The 21,197-nt window shown below is 46.3% G+C and overlaps 1 protein-coding gene across 1 annotated transcript in view; it reads right to left on the reverse strand.

Annotated features, from left to right (window-relative positions):
- Window positions 1–3,221: 3,221 nt before the first annotated feature.
- LOC117365633 (cytochrome P450 2F2-like) overlaps window positions 3,222–21,197 on the reverse strand; it is a 102,775-nt gene continuing 84,799 nt past the window's right edge. Inside the window, exons 9-10 of the mRNA XM_033956222.1 lie at window positions 18,226–18,367; window positions 3,222–4,475 (exon numbers count right to left, since the gene is read on the reverse strand). Coding sequence (XP_033812113.1) covers window positions 4,294–4,475; window positions 18,226–18,367 — 324 coding nt within the window. The 3' untranslated portion in view covers window positions 3,222–4,293. The remainder of the gene's footprint in view (window positions 4,476–18,225; window positions 18,368–21,197) is intronic.

A 21,197-nucleotide genomic window follows, 5' to 3' on the forward strand; every position in this document is an offset into this window, starting at 1 on the left:
CCGCGACCCCCCTGGCCGACCCCCACGACCCCCCCACCCCCCTTCCCCGTACCTTTGGAAGTTGGCCGGACAGACGGGAGCCAAACCCGCCTGTCCAGCAGGCAGCCAACGAAGGAATGAGGCTGGATTGGCCCATCCGTCCTAAAGCTCCGCCTACTGGTGGGGCCTAAGGCGCGTGGGCCAATCAGAATAGGCCCTGGAGCCTTAGGTCCCACCTGGGGGCGCGGCCTGAGGCACATGGGCCAAACCCGACCATGTGTCTCAGGCCGTGCCCCCAGGTGGGACCTAAGGCTCCAGGGCCTATTCTGATTGGCCCACGCGCCTTAGGCCCCACCAGTAGGCGGAGCTTTAGGACGGATGGGCCAATCCGGCCTCATTCCTTCGTTGGCTGCCTGCCGGACAGGCGGGTTTGGCTCCCGTCTGTCCGGCCAACTTCCAAAGGTACGGGGAAGGGGGGTGGGGGGGTCGTGGGGGTCGGCCAGGGGGGTCGCGGGTCGGCTGGGGGGGCGGTCGGAGGTTCTTGGGGGGGGCGGTCGTTGGGGGGGGAGGGGGTTTGCGTCAAGGGCAGGAGGGCCTGGGATCCCTCCTGCCCATAATGTAGTGCGGGGTGGGGGTAGGGGGTCGCCGTGGCCAGGAGGGTTTGGGCTCCCTCCTGGCCCGATATTGTCGGGAAGTCGGCGGTCCTTCGGGGGGGGGGGATGTATCGGACGTCGGGGAGTCGGCCGGGCAAGAGGGCTTGGGCTCCCTCTTGCTCCGATCGTGGGTGCGGGTGCGGGTGGGAGCGCGTGCGAGCGGTCGTTCGGGGTGGGGGTGCGAGCGGTCCTGCTGGGGGGGTGAATCGGGAGTCGGGCGGGGTGGGAACTATGTTTAAAAACTTTTCTATACCGCGCTCAGGCATATAACGCGCGAGGGGTATGCGCGGTAGGTAAAATCGCGTATAACGCGCGCGTTATATCCGCGAAAATACGGTACTTCCCTTACAATGGGAAGTAGTACCACTGTTTCCAGTCTGAGTGTTGTTAGATTCATCAACATAGCCAGTGGTGGTTTCCCTATTTGAAAACTAAGGGGTTGATTTTCAGTGGGAGATAATTGGGTAGGAGTGGTTTTTTCCTGGTTTTTTTTTCCCATTGACCAGATGATCCCTAGATTTTCAGTTGCACATAACTGGATAGAGCCACTTACAGTCTGGAGAGATTGCCCTGCACTATAGGGATAGTGCTGGGTGGTTTGGGATGGAGTCAGGGCAGAGCTGATTGTCAGTGGCAGTGCCTGGATAGTTATTCAGTTAACGTAGGATAGCAAAAAGATTGTCTTAAGTGAGCAGGACAGCTATCTAGGTATCACTGTTGAATAGTAGGGGTACTCAGGTAACTTCCAATACTGTAATTGACAATTAGCACCTCTTAGTTGACATAAATTGCACTCAGTTGTTAGGTGCCTAACTCGGTAGATGCCAGTCCAAGGCATCTACAACAAAGTAGGTGTGGTTAGGGGGCAGATTGTGGGAGTGTTTTGCACATAGGCGTCTGTTTTGGCTTAGGCACTGGTAGGCACTTAACTTTGGTGCACACATTTAAGCCAAGAAAACCCTGACATAAATAGGATGCCTACCAATGCCTAAGCGTGATTCTATAAAATTCATCTAACTTTTATAGAATCATACTTAAGTGCCATACTAGTCAGTGCTTAATTTTTAGGCGAACTATATAGAATGAGACCCTAAATGTCAAGGCACAATTCAGCCAGCAATAGACAGTACTTAAAAAATACTGAAAACCACAGGCTGAATATTGAACCCTTAGTTTGAAGAATTTAATATGTCATTTCGCCACAGAAGGGCTCTGCTTGCCGTATCTGCTGAAATTAACAGCTTAGCACCAGTCAACTACAACACCTGTTTGACCACATTTAACCTGTAACCAGGGAGGAGTTACAAGCCTATCTATCAGCCACCAGTTAAAGAGTGGATGGCAGGGAAGGCTCATACTGTATTTCTTGTCTGCTTTGGCTGATTGTGAGGTGCCCAGGGCGATGGTGCCACCCCGCCCTCTTCTCCAACCCATCTGAACCTTCCCTTTCCCACCCCTACTACACACGCATGTCCCTTGCCCTGTACGTCTAACCTCCTCAGTGTGAGCAGCATCTCCAACTCGCTACTCGCACTGGCCTTAGCTCTTCCTCCACTTCCTGGTCCCGCAACCAGGAAGTGATGTGAGAGGGAGAGCTGAGGCCAGCATGAGCAGCAGGTTGGAGATGCACTGATGAAGAATTTAAGGTATGAGGAGAGAAATGGTGAGGAAGCAATGAGGGGTGTGGGGGGGCAGAGAAGAGGAGAGGTGCTGGCACCCCACCAAGATGGCACCTGGGGTGGTCCTCCCCCCCCCCTTACTATGCCACTGTCCACCACCAACAGTAAAACCAAGAAATGATTATGGTAGCAGTTCAGTAAAATGGAGCCTAATGTTAGGCATCAAAAAGGGGCATGTTTAACACCAATTCTATAATGACATTGCAGCGCCTCTAAGCCATTATAAAAGAGGAGTGTAAATCCACTTTGGATTGGAGTGCCTAATTGTAGGTGCTGTCACTTGTGCTATGTTAATACCCTTAATGCCAGGCATAAGAGGGTTTGCCTAACTGCGTCTTGAAATATGTGTAACTGATAGCACTCTATAAGCTGCGTGCATAGTAGACACACTCATAGCACACCCATGATCCGCCCATATTAACCCCCCCCCCTCAAAGTTGTGGAATATGCAATTTAGGCATACTGAGACTGATAGTTAGCTGGTGTCGGGCTTTGCAGAGTGGTCAGATCAGATATTCAATGCCAGGCTGTATTTAGCGACCAGCATTGAATATTGTTGAGATGGTGGAGGCTCCTCCAACATAGGAGCTTCCCTGGGCTGCCTGCTTTTCTGGTACTCCCAGCTCTCTAAATGTTGCAGAGCTGTGGAGCCATGCCCAGCCCTGCGCAGGAGATGGGCTCTGTTCAACTCTGGCTGCCTCTCAGCCTGTTTAGCCAGCAATTTCAACATGGACGCCTTTAAGGGGCAGAACCCTATTTTCTCAGGCTGTGACTAGAGTTCTTTCGGGGCTCAGCCTGATCTCCAAATTCCTGGTCCTGGCCTGCAGGGATATACTGATCAGCCCTAACCAGCTTAACAGGGTGATTTCTGGGGCTCCTAACTGGCACAAGACTGGTACAGGAGTCGGGCTTTTGACAATATCCAGTTTAATTGTTGACTATGGCAACTTAACGATTGATTTATTTAATTTTATATCTTGTTCTCCCCAACAAGCTCAGAATGGTTTACAGTTTAACAAACATAAGATTTAGACAATTGGATTGCAGGTTAACATATATGAAATTGACAATTGGGTTATAGGTTAGCATACAGAGTGATTTACAGGATGACATACTTAATATGTAGACAACATGGGTTTAAGTTTAGCATACTAGTTAATCTGATATTCAGTGCTAACTAATTACGTGCTTAGTGGCTAAAGATAGGCCTGCCATGTATGCAGCTGAATATCCACACCTAACTGTCAATGCTGCATAATATAGCTAACTGCGAATATTCAGCAGAGATAACTGGTTATTCATGGTTAGGCACTAAAACCATATTTAACTAGCCAGAAGCTGTCTTGGTCGATTAAATAGTTTTGAATATTGGTAAAATTGTTTATGGAATGGCATTTATTTGCATAAGGGCTAGGCACTGATTAGTGATATCACTTAAGCACATAAGTGCATTTATTCTCTAAATCAGTGTATCGCAAACTGTGTGCTGCAGCAGATTCCAGGTGTGCCCCATTAAGACGCCAGTAAGGAGGAGAGACGCCGGGCCAGCTGACTGTTTATAGGACATGCCTCTCGTGGTGAGAGGCACGTCCTGTAGGCAGTCAGCCGGCGCCGATGCCTCTCCTCTTCACCGGTGACTTTCCTCTTCTCCCCAAGCCTCCCCTCCTCCAGGATCCCCCCACTGAAGTGACAGGTTCAGGGTCACGGCCAGATGGGCCTCCGCGCATGTGCAGATGTTGACTTGATGACATCATGCATGCGCATTGACGTCCACACATTTCTGGGTGCCTTTTGGCCAGGGCACTGGGTTTAGTGTGCTGCTGACCAAAAAGTTAGTGGGACGCTGCTATAAATTAATGGGTGCACACGGCATCTAAATTTAGGTTACCCTTACAGAATTGGCCTTTATAACTTTTAAAAGACAGAATTCTTGATGGTAGAGACAGATTATGTATGAGTTGAACTTTTTTTCCACAGTCCTTTTAACGAGGTATCATACAGCACTGATACTTGTGTGGTATGTTTAACAAACCGCTTCCTGTCGGCATAAGGTTGATGTCCTCCCTTTTGCCGACAGGCTGAAAAGTGAAGTTCTGCAGGAGGGTGGTCAAGTACAAGAAAATTTCCATCCGAGCCAAAACTTCTCCAGGACAAATCCGTTTGCCTGCAGAGAGAAGAGCAACGGGATTCAAAAAGTGGCAATAGATTTTTTATTTTTTTTTAAACATTCTGTGCATCACCATGGAGTGCTGTAAACACGATGATGTCTTTTTGTTTGTTGCAAATTGAGTTTTTATGTGTGTGTGGTGTTGCATTCCACTTTAAACTATGGATATGGTGGAATATAAGTTCTTAAATAAGGAAGCTGAAGTTGATAACCTTTGGTTTTCTCTCAAACAAAACTTTCATAAACTACATATAGGTAAAACTTAGGCCCTCTTATACTAAGGTACGCTAACCGATTAGCGCGTGCTAATCAATTTAGTACGCGCTAATCGCTAACGCGTGCATGTTAGTCTGTGGACACGTTAGCATATAGTGCGCTAATCGGTTAGTGCACCTTAGTAAAAGAGGGCATAGAGTGAACATGCAGGTGATAAATTTTAAATTAAATACATGTAAATATGTTGGCATTTTAGACCAAAAAACTCCCAGCTGAATGGTCAACCACCATTTTCCTTTTTTTTTTTTAATTGACAAAAGTTTTTATTAGATAAAACAGCGGAAGAATACCACACTGAACAACATAATAGCAAATACAGGAATACAGAGGTTTTGTTGTACCCCGCTCATGTAACTCCCCCCTTCCCCCCTCCCCCACCCTATAGACAACATATTTCAAACTACAGGGTGAATCTTCCAATGTTCAAATCTATTCCAAAAGGGAACAAAGGCCCCCATTCTGCGATTCTTACGAGCATATAAAAGGCATACCAGATATCCAGTTTTTGAATAAGCATTGCACAGGTTGGGTAGCATGGTTATTTCCATAAAGCAGCCACCACCAATCGGGCCGCCGAGAGGAATAATTAACTAAAGGTCACATCCTCCACCTCAAAGTTTGGAGGAAAAAGATGCAAAAAGGTCAAGGTAGGCAAGCATGCCACTCGCCTGCCCAGGATAGAAGAAAGAAGATCAAAAACAGGGTCCAAAAGTCCTGTAGAATAGGGCAAGTCCACCACATATGAAAATAATCACCCCTCTCCCCACAGCTCCGCCAGCATAGATCATGGCCCCCCGCCCACTGGGCAAAGCGGACAGGAGTGTAATACCACCTCATTAAGACTTTAAACCCATTTTCTACAATGAGCGAGGCCATACTTAAGGACTTCACCTGATGCCAGGTAACTGTCCAGTAATCAAGAGACAGATTAATACCCAAATCTGTTTCCCTTGTAGCCATATATGGAAGCTAGGCATTAAGGCAAGCATTTAAGCATTGATAAATCTGGGAAATAGTGCCCTTAAATAGGGTCGGGCCTAAAAGGGCCTCAAACCTAGTTTTCCTCTGAACTAAATCTGCCAACATCCCGGAACTCTGTATATAGTGTTTGATCAGAAGGTAGGGGTAAAGATCTTTGGGATCAAGGTCATATTGAACCTGCAAGTCTCCAGATCCCTTAATTGTACGCCCCTCTGTATCAATCAATTGGCCTACATATACCAACCCCTTGTGAGCCCAAGTCAGAAAAATATGGCCCTCATGTCCAGGTCCAATTTCCCAATTGCAAAGCAAAGGAGTACACTAGGAATAAGTTCTCCTTGCCAACAACACCGCCCTAATCTGCCTCCATACCCAAAGGGTAGTACAGGAGGAATTCAGTGTCCCCCATTTAGGGCCCCTGGTCAAATCCAGGGGAAGTGCAAGAGAGTGTCCGGAGCGAGTCCCCCCTGCTCAATCTCTATCCACAGCTTACAGTGTTGTGCCTGCCATTCCACGAGAGCCTGCAACTGCGCAGCCTGAACTTGCCTTCTAATCTGAGGGGACTTACCCCCCATATGAAACTCCAAAAGGCTCGCTGTACCCCAGCAAGAACTTTTTGCTCCACCCAAATAGGCAACACTTGAAACACATAAAATGAAAATGGGGCAGAATCTTCATTTTAACAATCGCTATCTGTCCCAACCAGGAGAAAAAAAGATTCTTCCAGGTGGACAGATCTCTATGCATCTGCCTAATAACTGGAAGATAGTTAAGATCAAATAAAGAAGTACTCAGAGGCCCCAAGTGAACTCCCAAGTAATGCAGGGATCGTCGCACCCAACAAAAAGGGAAGGCTACATATAAAGACTACACACTATCCTCCAGTACAGAGACATATAGAATCTCAGACTTAATCATATTAATTTGGAATCCAGAATAACTACCATAATTATTAAATGTGTCACCATCCGCGACTCCATTAAAGTAAACAACAAATCACCTGCAAACAAACACACCTTATATTATACATCATTCTGGATGTGGAAAAAGGACAAAACTGGGGAAAACTGGAAAGAGCACAGAAATCATCAAAAAGAATGTCACCACGTGGTTAGAAGAGCAAAACGAGAATATGAAGAGAGGCTAGCCAGGGAAGCACGAAATCTCAAACCGTTCTTCAGATATGTTAAAGGGAAGCAGACGGCAAGGGAGGAGGTGGGACCGCTGGATGACGGAGACAGGAAAGGAGTGCTGAAGGAGGAAAAAGAAGTGGTGGATAGACTAAACATGTTCTTTTCGTCAGTATTTACAAAAGAGGACACATCCAATGTGCCGGAACCTGAAAAGATCTTCAAAGGAGATCAAGCAGAAAAATTAACATCCATGGAGGTAAGCCTTGAAGACATACATAAACAGATAGATAGATTAAAAACTGACAAATCTCCGGGCCCGGACAGAATACACCCTAGGGTATTGCAAGAACTAAAGGAGGAAATAGCGGAACTACTACAACAGGTTTGTAATCTATCCCTGAAAACAGGCGTAATCCCGGAGGATTGGAAGATAGCTAATGTTATGCCCATCTTTAAAAAAGAATCGAGAGTGCCCCGGGGAACTACAGACCGGTAAGTCTGACTTCAGTTCTGGGGGAAATGGCAGAAGCGCTGATAAAAGACAGCATTGATGAGCATCTAGAAAAGAATAAACTGATGAAAACAAGCCAACATGGCTTCTGCAAGGGAAGATCGTGCCTAACGAACTTATTGCACTTCTTCGAAGGAATTAACAAATGAATGGACAAAGGGGACCCTATAGACATCGTATACTTGGATTTCCAAAAAGCCTTTGACAAGGTACCTCATGAACGCCTACTATGGAAACTAAGAACCATGGGGTGGAAGGAGACGTGCATAGATGGATCAAATATTGGTTGGCGGGTAGGAAGCAAAGGGTAGGAGTGAAGGGCCACTACTCTGACTGGAGGAGGGTCACGAGTGGTGTTCCGCAGTGGTCGGTACTCGGACCGCTGCTGTTCAATGTATTTATAAATGATATAGAAACAGGAACGAAGTGCGAAGTAATAAAATTCACAGACGACACCAAACTATTTAGTAGATGTGAGGACTGTGAGGATTTACAAAGGGACCTAAACAAATTAGAAGAGTGGGCGACGAGATGGCAGATGAAGTTTAATGTAGAGAAATGTAAAGTCTTGCATGTAGGAAACAGAAACCCGCAGTACAGCGGGTACGATGGGAGGGCTGGTAATGGGTGAAAGTACCCAAGAAAAGGACTTGGGGGTAATAGTGGACACGACAGTGAAGCTGTCGGCACAGTGCGCAGCGGCCTCTAAGAAAGCGAATAGAATGCTAGGTATTATCAAGAAAGGTATTACAACCAGAATGAAAGAAGTTATCCTGCCATTGTATCAGGCGATGGTGCGCCCGCATCTGAAGAACTGCGTCCAGATTTGGTTGCCGTACCTTAAGAAGGATATGGCGATACTTGAGAGGGTCCAGAAAAGAGCGACACGATTGATAAAAGGTATGAAAAACCTTTCATATGCTGAAAGATTAGAGCAACTGGGGCTCTTTTCCTTGGAAAAGCGGAGACTAAGAGGGGACATGATAGAGACTTACAAGATCATGAAGGGCATAGAGAAAGTGGAGAGGGACAGATTCTTCAAACTTTCGAAAACTACAAGAACGAGAGGGCATTCAGAAAATTAAGAGGGGACAGATTCAGAACCAATGCTAGGAAGTTCTTCTTCACCCAAAGGGTGGTGGACACCTGGAATGCACTTCCATAGGGTGTAATAGGACAGAGTACGGTATTGGGGTTCAAGAAAGGATTAGATGATTTCCTGAAGGAAAAGGGGATAGAAGGGTATAGATAGAGGATTACTATACAGGTTCTGGACCTTATGTGCCGCCGCATGAGCGGACTTCTGGGCATGATGGACCTCTGGTCTGACCCAGCAGAGGCACTGCTTATGTTCATATTGTGACCAGCCAGGTATTGTCCCTGCTCAGGTCCCAGGTAGGACAAAGGAAAAAGCTGAAAGAAAGAAATCCCGGGAAGGAATCTGGAAGGGACAGGGACTTCCTGAGAATGATATTAATCCTGTCCACCAGGGGAGCCCAAGAGGTCCTTGGAACACTGCCAGGACTGACTCAGCTGGGCGTTGCCCCAAGGTATTTAAACCTGTAACTGAGAATAGGAAAGGAAGCCAACTAGGGAGGAGATTGAAGCCCTTTCTCCCTAGAGAGTCTCTGGAGCCAAACAGGTGCAACAAGCCTATTCCAATGGAGCTGGTTGAGGCTGGTCAGGCGGAGGAGCCACAGTTGCCAGAAGATCAGTCCATGGAAGTTGAGGAAAGCCTGGCAGCATATGACCCTGAGTTTGTGGAAACTATGCAGGTAGATTTGGCTACCACCCACAAACAGTGAGTGAAGTTTGTTTGTTTTGGACTGTTTGAGGAATTATTTTTGAGTGCAAGCTAGAGAGTGATTTTGATGGGGAGAGGTTTTGTGTACACCCTGGGAGGGAATTGGCAAGTCAAGTTAAAGGCTTCATTTTGCAAAACCTATCACTCTCCTGACCTGGCAGTGAGTGGAACTGGCCAGAGGCTTGTGTGGACTTTGGACACCAGTGTGTAGTGAGTACCATGAACTGTATTTTGTTGGTATTTCAAAACTGTCTGCATGGGAGCAGACAGGGCTGCGACTGAGGGGAATTAAACTCTCTGCCACAGCTGAAGTTGAAGCACTGCTGAGAGCAAGTTAAAGACTTTATTTTTGTGCTGTTATTTGCTTTCCCTGTTTGCTACTTTTTGTGTTGCTTTGCCTAAGAACATTCTGACAAGTTTGGGCTATTATTCTTGCAAGACTACTTATCTTGAGACAATAAGGAAATAAACCTAATATTACTTTTCTACGAAAGGAATATTGTAGTGACTTTTGTTGATGGATTTTCTTTTCCTTTTTTTTTTTGTATTCCTGAGTAGAGTTCGGTCCTGCAGGGTGGCTCCAGTCCGGGCCACACGTCTGGGTGTTATGTTGGTGGCTTATCACTGAGAGCACTATTGGAGCCCTGTCCTGGGCTACAGTGGGCCACAATATGTTCTTATATTCCCGTCTCAAAACTGATACCCCATGAATATTTTCATTCTGCAGAATCAATTGCGCTAAGGGCTCAATAACCAATGTAAAAAGGATAGGCGAGAGGGGACAAACCACCATTTTCCAATTGTAAAACTTTTGATTCTATTGTAACCATGATTTCACTCAGAAAAAGAGATGGCACAGTTTCAGGATTTATTTATTTATTTAGTGATTCTCAACCAGGAAATAGCAGGGCTACCAAATCTATCTGGCTGTCAGAATATCCAGTATAAAGATGCATTAGATAAATTTCAGTGCACTCAATTGAATGCAAATATGCAATTGTATGCAAATTTATTGCGCATATTCTGAAAACCATGGGGACAATATTCAGACTGCAGGAGGCAGCACATTGAATTTCTGGTCTAAGTTCAGCTGCAGTAGACATAGCAGGCCAGGCCAATATTCATCAGCTAACTAAGTCATAGCGGCAAAAGATAGACCTGTAATTTAGGTGGGCCTGAAGGAGTCTGGGACTGGTTTTCCTGAGTTTTAAATTAAGTTTTCTCTTTAATAAAATGCTGAATTATGTTTAGTTGCAGACCTAACTTATCTCATGTTCCAGCCTGCCTGCACTGGATGTTTTAGCTGGGCGTTTTAGCTTCTTATGGTTATCTCAGCATACACAATATTGTATTCCGCCCTCCTGGACATGTAACAGAAAGACTGCAGGGCTTAGATAAGTGACCTGCTAGTATGAGTTTAGGACCAATGATTGTTAAGAAAAGTAACACGTGAAAAGTTTTTTCTAGAATTCAGTTATATAGCTAGAAAAGTGTATAAATATCACTGTAACTTCCTGGTTTTGGGACTTCTGAAGCTGCCAACTTGGGGGTTCAGGGGTCCACATATGCTGAATAAAATATACCTGTCGCTTTCTTCAAGTCTCTAAGTTTTGTGGCTGACCAAAGTGACCTTTCAGGCCTATCTGGTCGCTAGATTTAGCTGACATCATGTGACATAGACGGTGACTGGGATATTCAGCGAGAGAGAGCTGGCTATCTCCTGCTGGATATCAGCAGTTAGCTGGCTTAGTTCTATTTAACTGGCTAGGTTGAATAGCATTGAATATCAGGATTGTCCTGGAGAACTAGCTTGATTGAAAACAGCTCCTCAATCTGATCTCTCACTGCACCACACTCTTTTCTAACCTGGTAATTCTGGGAGATCTGAACTCCCACTTAGAGATATGCAACAACCCCAACATCCTTCAATATGCTGCTCGAGCAACCAGACATCTGCAGTCCACCTCCAGTCCCAACACACAGGGATGGCCACAGTCTAGGTTTCATCTCCAACTCATCAAAAGGACTAATCTTTCCACTGGTAGATCATCTCAAATGGGATGATCAGTCCATCACCTATCAAATTTCTCCCTGAAATTACCCAAAGCATCTGTGCATAAAACCAAAGGGGCAACACATGTGATGAAGCGAGGCAAGATCCCAGCTCAGACATTTTGGAAGGATGCCACAACCCAACTAGACCCCCATAAGCAAAAATGTAGATGAGGGCCTTAACACCTGGCACAACACTACCACAGCAGTCTTAGATAAGATTGCAGTACTTAAAACCAATAATACCAAAGCAGAAAACCAAGCCATGGTTCTCAGACAGGTTCATTGTCATAAGAACAGAAGCAAGGTGACTAGAAAGGGCCTGGAGGAAGGATCGAATGGAAAAGGAAAATAAAGCAAAACCAGATGGCTGCAGATGAAGGTATATCAGCTGACTGATGTTGGCTGAACTTCTCCCCAGTTACCTCAAAGGAGTTCTCGAGCTGGCTGAAGAGACTCTCAAAAATATTCTGCTGCCTGGATATATGTCCGATTAAATGGCTAAGTCATGCTCTCCCTGACTTCTTACTATGGCTGACAGACTTTGTTAATACATGCTTAAGCAAAGGTCGTTGATTGTGCTGAGACTATACCGAAAACCCCAGGCCTTGATCTAGCCAAGATCAAAAGCTTCAGGCCAATAGCTGGAATACCTTGGCCTGCGAAGCTATTAGAATTCTGCGTAAATATCCAACTGTCCAACTTCCTTAATCAAGTGGATGGATTCCACAGCTCACAACATGGCTTCAGAGCTATGCAGAACACTGAATCCCTACTACTGGAGCTATCTTTGATAGTCAAATCCTACATGAGCAAAGGCAAGCAGTCTATGTTTATAACCTAACTAATTTATTCTTCTCAAGTACTTTAGCAAGAATGTGAGCCTTTGGGACAGTCAGGGAACTCTAAGTACTTTCTCTTCATCTTAATTAATCTTATTTATTGCATTTCTTCTGTTTCTACTGTAAACCGCTTAGAACCTCACGGTACAGCGGTATATAAGAAATAAAATTATTATTATTACATTTCAACATTTCAGTTGCTTTCGATGCTGTGGCCCATTCACTCCTGCTTCTAATGCTAAGCAAACTGGGCATGCATGGTACAGTTCTTAGCTGATTTTCACAATTCTTAAGATATAGGTCATATGAAGTGTGGAAAGGTGAAAAAAATTCCACAACTGGGGATCCTCCTATGGGGTCCCCCAAGACTCCCTGCTTTTGCCTTCTTTTTTCAATGTCTACCTAAGAGCAGTGGATAAAAGTCTCACCTTCCAACAGGTTCACCTCCTCTCCTATTCAGACAGTATTTTCATACTTTGTCCAGCCGATGAATCATTGGACGACACAATACACTACATAACAACCACTTTTGACAGCCTGAGTACCGTATTTTCACGCATATAACGCGCGCGTTATACGCGTTTTTACCTACCGCGCATACCCCTCGCGCGTTATATGCGTGAGCGCGGTATACAAAAGTTTTAAAACATAGTTCCCACCCCGCCCACCCCGCCCGACGCCCGATTCACCCCCCCCAGCAGGACCGCTCGCACCCCCACCCCGAACGACCGCTCGCAAGCGCTCCCACCCGCACCCGCATCCACGATCGGAGCAAGAGGGAGCCCAAGCCCTCTTGCCCGGCCGACTCCCTGACATCCGATACATCCCCCCCCCCGGCAGGACCACTCGCACCCCCACCCCGAACGACCGCTCGCACGCGCTCCCACCCGCACCCGCATCCACGATCGGAGCAAGAGGGAGCCCAAGCCCTCTTGCCCGGCCGACTCCCCGACGTCCGATACATCCCCCCCCCCGGCAGGACCACTCGCACCCCCACCCCGAAGGACCGCCGACTTCCCGACAATATCGGGCCAGAAGGGAGCCCAAACCCTCCTGGCCACGGCGACCCCCTAACCCCACCCCGCACTACATTACGGGCAGGAGGGATCCCAGGCCCTCCTGCCCTCGACGCAAACCCCCCTCCCCCCCAACGACCGCCCCCCCCCAAGAACCTCCGACCGCCCCCCAGCCGACCCGCGATCCCCCTGGCGACCCCCACGACCCCCCCACCCCCCTTCCCCGTACCTTTGGTAGTTGGCCGGACAGACGGGAGCCAAACCCGCCTGTCCGGCAGGCAGCCAACGAAGGAATGAGGCCGGATTGGCCCATCCATCCTAAAGCTCCGCCTACTGGTGGGGCCTAAGGCGCGTGGGCCAATCAGAATAGGCCCTGGAGCCTTAGGTCCCACCTGGGGGCGCGGCCTGAGGCACATGGTCGGGTTGGGCCCATGTGCCTCAGGCCACGCCCCCAGGTGGGACCTAAGGCTCCAGGGCCTATTCTGATTGGCCCACGCGCCTTAGGCCCCACCAGTAGGCGGAGCTTTAGGATGGATGGGCCAATCCGGCCTCATTCCTTCGTTGGCTGCCTGCCGGACAGGCGGGTTTGGCTCCCGTCTGTCCGGCCAACTACCAAAGGTACGGGGAAGGGGGGTGGGGGTCGCCAGGGGGGGTCATGGGTCGGCTGGGGGGGCGGTCGGAGGTTCTTGGGGGGGGGCAGTCGTTGGGGGGGGGGGGGTTTGCGTCGAGGGCAGGAGGGCCTGGGATCCCTCCTGCCCGTAATGTAGTGCGGGGTGGGGTTAGGGGGTCGCCGTGGCCAGGAGGATTTGGGCTCCCTCCTGGCCCGATATTGTTGGGGAGTCGGCGGTCCTTCGGGGGGAGGGATGTATCGGACGTCGGGGGGGGGGCATCAGGCTTTCAGGATGGGGACAGACCTTCAAGGGGGGACAGTGCACGGAAGTCAGGGGGGTGAACGGAGAGTCGGAAAGTCAGGGCGGGCGAAAGGAGCGTCGGGCAGCATGCGCGGTATACCCGTGAGCGCGGTATAACAAAGTTTTTGTACATATCATCGTGATTTCTGCGCGCTATACCCGTGTGCGCGTTTTATACGGGTGCGCGTTATTTGCGTGAAAATACGGTACATGGGCTCAGACAAACTTCCTTAAGATCAATAAACAAAAGACTAGGGTGCTCTGATTTGGGGACTACAACCTACTACCTTGCAAGGAACATAAGAACATAAGAATTGCCACTGCTGGGTCAGACCAGTGGTCCATCCTGACAGCAGTCCACTCACACGGCGGCCCCCAGTTCAAAGACCAGTGCTCTAAATGAGTCCAGCCTCACCTGCGTACATCCCAGTTTAGCAGAAACTTGTCCAGCTTAGTCTTGAAACCCTGGAGGGTTTTTTCCCCTACAACAGAGTTTTTCATCTTTCCACCACTCTCTGGGTGAAGAAGAACTTCCTTACATTTGTACAGAATCCATCCCCTTTCAACTTTAGAGAGTACCCTCTCGTTCTCCCTACCTTGGAGAGTGTGAACAGTCTGCCTTTATTTATTAAGTCTATTCCCTTCAGTATTTTGAATGTTTTGATCATGTCTCCTCTCAGTCTCCTCTTTTCAAGGGAGAAAAGGCCTAGTTTCTCCAATCTCTCAGTGTACGGCAACTCCTCCAGCCCCTTAACCATTTTAGTCGCTCTTCTCTGGATCCTTTCAAGTAGTACCGTGTCTTTCTTCATGTACGGAGACCAGTGCTGGATGCAGTACTCTAGGTGAGGGCGCACCATGGTCCAGTACAGTGGCATGATAATCTTCTCCAATCTGTTCATGATTCCCTTCTTTATCATTCCTAGCATTCTATTTGCCCTTTTTGCCGCCGCAGCGCATTGTGCAGACAGCTTCATCAACTTGTCGATCATAACTCCCAAGCCTCTTTCATGGGAGGTCTCTCCAAGTACCGCCCTGGACATCCTGTATTTGTGCATGAGATTTTTGTTATTGACATGCATCACTTTGCACTTATCCACGTTGAACCTCATTTGCCATGTCGATGCCCATTTTTCAAGCTTGATTATGTCACTTTGTAGATCTTCGCAATCCCTCTGTGTCTTCACTACTCTGAATAACTTCGTATCGTCCGCAAATTTAATCACCTCAATCGTCATACCAATGTCCAGATCGTTTATAAAGATATTGAAGAGCACAGGTCCAAGCACCGAGCCCTGCGGCACCACGCTGGTGACACTCTTCCAGTCTGAGTATTGTCCATTTACCCCCCTCTCTGTTTCCTATGCTCCAGACAGTTTTTAATCCATGTGAGTATTTCACCCTCAATTCCATGGCTTGCAATTTTCTGAAGTAGTTGTTCATGTGGAACCTTGTTGAACATCTTCTGAAAATCCAGATATACAATGTCGACTGGGTTGCCCTTGCCTATCTGCCTGTTTATTCCCTCGAAGAAGTGCAGCAAATTCGTCAGGCAAGATCTGCCTTTGCTGAAACCGTGCTGGCTGGTCCTCATTAAACTGTGTCCGTCAAGGTGATCAATGATGCGGTCCTTTATCAGCGCCTCTATCATCTTTCCCGGTACTGAGGTCAGACTCACTTGGTGCTATCTACAGGAGAGATGCTTCTGATAAAGAACTCCACTAATGTACTAGGAGTTACTGTATCTTAGACTCCCCACTGTCATTCAAAGACCAGACTTCATCCTTGGTATGGAAGTTCTTTTTCAATCTCAGACAACTGAGAGCAATCAGGTTGGCTCTGACCCAAGATAGCTTTAGAAAGGTGGCACAAGCTGTCCTACTGCCCTAACTGGATTATTGCAACTTCCTGTACTGCGGCATAGACATGGAACTGAAATGACTGCAAATGCTCCAAAATGCTGCAGTAAGGCTAATTTTTCACTCAAGCCATTTTGAGAGGGCTCTACTACTTAAACTGTATTGGCTACCAGTGAAAAAAAGAATTCATTACAAGATAGCCTTATAAATCATACAAACTATCTATGGAGAGAACTCTGCCGAACTAGTTTTTTTAAAAATTATTTATTTATAAGATTTTCCATTTTAATACAAGCATTACATTATACAATGCAAAAGATCCAGTAACAGTATTCAACGAAACTTGTAAAGAAAAACATAATGTCTTATTTAGTCCACAATTTAAACCACAGTTTAAAGATCAAGAAAGGAAATAAACTTCTAAACAATAGTAACAAATCAACTAATCAAGGTCAAGGCATTAGATTCCCAAATTACAGCCAGCTGGCAGGTCTTACATTACTAGGCATGGTTACCATTTTCTCTTTTGATCCAATAAATTCCAAAAGTTGTTTGGGCTCAAAAAAAAGAAAATTCTTATCTTGAAAAGATACATAACACTTTGCAGGAAATTTAACAAGAAAAGTAGCCCCCAGAGCCAGGGTCCTTGACCTCAAGGACAAGAACTCCTTCCTACGTCTCTGGGTCATCTGAGCTAAATCTGGAAAAACTCAAACATTAGAACCCAAAAACTTATCATTTATATGTCGAAAATACATACGAAGAATAAATTCCCTGTCACTCTCCAAGGCTAAAGTCAACAACATGGTAGTTCTTTGAGTGACAACCTCAAGGGAATTTTCCAGAAATGAAGACAAATTCAAATCCACTACTTTATCCGCTGGGGTTTCTATAGGTGTGGATTCCCCTTGTGTTGTCTTTAAATTCAAGTAGTAAGCTCTAACAATTGGAGGTAAATTTTCTGATGGGATGGCTAAGGTCTCTCGGAAATATTTCCTAGCCATCTCAACTGGAGAAATAATAGGACACTTAGGAAAATTCAAAAATCTTAAATTATTTTTCCTCAGTTGATTTTCAAAATTTTCCATCTTATGGGAAACATAAGATCTCTCCTTAACCAATTGCACTTGAACCTTCTTTACTTCATTCAAATTATTTTCCTGTTTCTCCAACCTTTCATTAACATTAGTAAGAAGCACCCTTGTTGTTCCACCTTGGAGAAAACAGTTCCATAATCTGTTTTAATTGTAGATAAAGTCAATTTGAGATTGGAGTCCATGACTGATATGGCCTGCCATAGCGCTTCCATATCTATCTTATCTGGTTTCTTCATCTCCCCAAAACTGATAGTATTCCCTCCCGAGGCACCTCTCACCTCTTCTTCCAAAGTGCAGAGAGATTCTTGATGGTTCCCATCTCCTCCTTCCAAAGAAAGGCTTGATAGGGATGTCCCTCCAATGCTGGAATCACTCTCTCCCTCTCGGGGCTGTCGGATTCCAAGCAGTCCCTGCACTTGTGCACTTCCGGGCTGGGGAGGAACCAGCCTCTGGTCCGGACTCAAAGTAATCCGACTCTCTGCGCTGAGGTTCGCTGAAAGATCCGGGTTCCGCGAAAGATCCGGGTTCCCTCCCGAAGTAACTGGGGTCGCCTCACCCATGCGAGCAAAAGCGCTCGTTATAGTAGACTGAATCAGCCATTGAAGGGGTTCAGCCGCCGGAGGAACAACCTGGGAGACTCCCTTCCTCTTCCTCATGTCGCCACTGGGGAAGAGACACCAACGCGGATTCAGGTACGAACGAGCAGAGAGCTCGCTCAGGCGTCTGCTCCCGACGCCATCTTGATCGTTGTCCCGAACTAGTGTTCAACATTAAGGTCTCACCCACCTTCCTCAGTTCAAGGTCTATGCAGTGCTTCAATTTACCATTCCCGTCTTCTCAGCAAGTGTGCCAGAAAAAGATGTTTGGCTCTACCTTTCAGTTCCTAGGACCATACATCTGAAACAGTCTTCATATGTACCTGCGGCATCCTACCACATACTATTGCTTCAGGAAACAGTTAAAAACCTACCTCTTCCCCTTGTAGCTACTAAACGCTGTTTCCCAGACTTCATCTCCTTTCTTGTCTGTCATTACCTTCAACCTGAGCCATCAATGTTAAATTAACTTATTTCTAACCTTAATCATCAATGTAAAATCCTCTTGCTGTGAGCCACATTGATTCCATGTAGAAAATAACGGGATACAAGAAATTGTATTGTATTAATTAGAGCTGAAGCAACATAGTAAAATCCTAAGTTCTAAACTGGAATATGAAGTCTGAAGGATGTTAAGAGGGCTTACAATGGAAACATAGAATAATATTTTACCGGCAGAAAATGGCATCAGGGCATCATTTTTCTTTAAGCAACCGTTCTCATCCAGGAAATTTGCTGGGTTGAAAAGTTCTGGATTCTTATACTGTACTGGATCACGATGAACTGAGCTCAGCACAGGAATGACAGGGGTGTTCTGAAAAAGAGAAAGTGATATTCATTGCAGTGTAAGAAGTGAACATTCAGCAGGGTGGCCTCTGTATACAGACAAGTATGAGGGAGTGCTGAAAAGTTCTGAGCCCAACTAACCACTGTTTCTGAAAAGAGTGCTATTTCGTTAAATGCCATATTGCAGAAACAAAATTCTCTGTTTTGACATTGTTTCAGATCATTGATTGAACCATGTCCACATCATTCTCTTCTTGGTGGGGCTGAGAACGTTTCAGCACCCCCTCATCGATGAATGGTCTGTAATCTTTAAGCCCAATTTTTAGCCAAGCCAAGGAGGATCACTGAGAATAAGTTTACCATTTTTAAGAGTAAAATAGTGTGGTGGCTGTGTTAATCCACTTTTAAAGGTAATATATAGAAATAAAACAAAAAACATTAAGGAAATAAGGTGATCCCTTTTTTTATTGGACTAGCTTAATGCATTTTATGCATTAGCTTTCGAAAGTAACTCTTCTTCAGATCATTTATAAGGGGTAATTACTAGTGTGCATTAAAGGAATAACATAAGAACATAAGCAATGCCTCTGCTGGGTCAGACCTGAGGTCCATCCTGCCCAGCAGTCCGCTCACGCGGCGGCCCAACAGGTCCAGGACCTCAGTAGTAATCCTCTATTTATACCCTTCTATTCCCTTTTCCAGCAGGAAAATGTCCAATCCTCTCTTAAATCCAAGTACTGTATTCTGCCCTATAACATCCTCCGGAAGCGCATTCCAAGTGTCCACCACACGTTGGGTAAAGAAGAACTTCCTGGCATTCGTATTGAATCTGTCCCCTTTCAACTTTTCCGAATGCCCTCTTGTTCTTTTATTTTATGTGGCAGCTTGACCATTAATACTAACAGTATTGTGACTACCACTAGGAGTTGACTGATGCATCTGCAGTATCCACTATCTCCTACTCTCCGTAAGAGATCCCACATGCCTGTCCTACGAATTTAGACGCAGTCTCTGTCTCCACCACCTCTACCAGGAGACTATTCCATGCCTACACCACCCTTTCCGTAAAAGAGTATTTCCACAGATTATTCCTGAGCCAATCATCTCTTAATGTCATCCTATGCCCTCTCATTCTGGAGCTTCCTTTTAACTAAAAGAGACTCGCCTTATGTGCATTTATGCCATGTAGGTATTTAAATGTTTCTAACATATCTCCCCTCTCCCTACTTTCCTCCAAAGTATACATATTGAGATCTTTAATTCTCTCACCATGAATATTAGACTGTAAGCGTGCCTTGGCTTACTACATTCAAAGAACTAAGTCACACAGATCTTCATCTCGACTCTTTGGGCTCCTTTTACTAAGGTGCGTTAGGGCCTTATGTGCGGAATAGTGAGCTAAATTGCTAGACCTTAACGCCAGCATTGAACTGGTGTTACTCTAGAAGCGTACCACGCAGTTTAGCATGCAGTAATTTTGCGCGTGTGCTAAAAACGCTAGCGCACCTTAGTAAAAGGAGCCCCTTGTCTCCCTTGACCCTAACAGATTGGGCCAAACAAATTGTAACCAAACAAACTATTTCCTTATGGTTAGTGGCCTGCATCTCCTTTTGCTAAGCTCAGGCTGGGCTGCAGCTCCAGGGACGTGTTACAGCACACGGAGTCCAAGCTTTGGTAGCATCAGTAGCTTTCTTATTTTCCACGCTCATTGATGAAATTTGCAAAGTATGCTACTTGGTCTTCAATTCACACATTCACATCTCACCACTGTCTAGAATACTATTCCAGACGAGATGGTCATTTCGTCCAAGCAGTATTACAGCATTTATTGTCTTCCTAATGGCTAACTCTCCCTCCATCCCATCTCAGCTAGGGAGTCCCACATGTGAAAATATGCTGCCTGCTTGCCCTAGGATAAAGCACAGTTCCTACCGCAACAGGTGTTATCTGGGGACAGCAGGCAGATATTCTCACATCCTTCTCACCTCCCCTGGTTGGCTTCTTAGCTTGCTTACGGAACTGAGGAACTGCGAGCCGATGTCTAGTGGGAAGGCACTTGCGCATGCAAAGCTTAACGTGACAGTGCACATTTCACTGTCTGTATCGGGCTCTGTGGACGATGTCACTCACATGTGAGAATATCTGCCTGCTGTCTCCGAATAACACCTGTTACGGTAAGTAACTGTGCTATACCACTGTCATATGATCAGTGTATAACAGTGTATGTCTTTTAGACTATTGGTGCAATCGTTGATCTTACCCACTCTGGATTACTGTAACATCATTTATTTGGGATCTTCCCCCCAAATTTTAAGAAGACTGAGAATAATTCAGAATACCGCGGTTCGACTGATATTTGGTCTGAAGAAAAATGACCATATTACCCCATATTATCGTTTGTTGCACTGGTTAGCGTTGGAAGCAAGTGTTTAATTTAAATTTTCCTGCATTTGCTTTAAGTTGATATCAAGAGAGTCTCCAATTTACTTGTCTCCTCATTTTGAGTTATATAGACCATCAAGGAATACAAGAAGTTCTTATTTATGGTTCACGGAAGTTTCGCCCCCCACATTTCGCCCCCAGCAATTCGCCCCTCACATTTCGCCCCCGCACATTTCGCCCCCCGGATGTTTCGCCCCCACACATTTCGCCCCCGCACATTTCGCCCCTGAGTGTCAGACTATTCCTCTCGCAGGCGATTTCTTTGCCGACACGACGGCAGGCTACAAATTCAAAGTGCACAGCTGGCTGTTCTCACTGCCTCTAATGTCGGCCCTGCAGCTCCGGACTTCCCCACACCTGCTCTCTCCCCCCCCCCCGATCACTATTATTTTAAATGTTATGGCAGCCACGGCGCT

This window comes from Geotrypetes seraphini, chromosome 8 (assembly GCF_902459505.1).
Source record: "Geotrypetes seraphini chromosome 8, aGeoSer1.1, whole genome shotgun sequence".
Taxonomy (NCBI): Eukaryota; Metazoa; Chordata; class Amphibia; order Gymnophiona; family Dermophiidae; genus Geotrypetes; species Geotrypetes seraphini.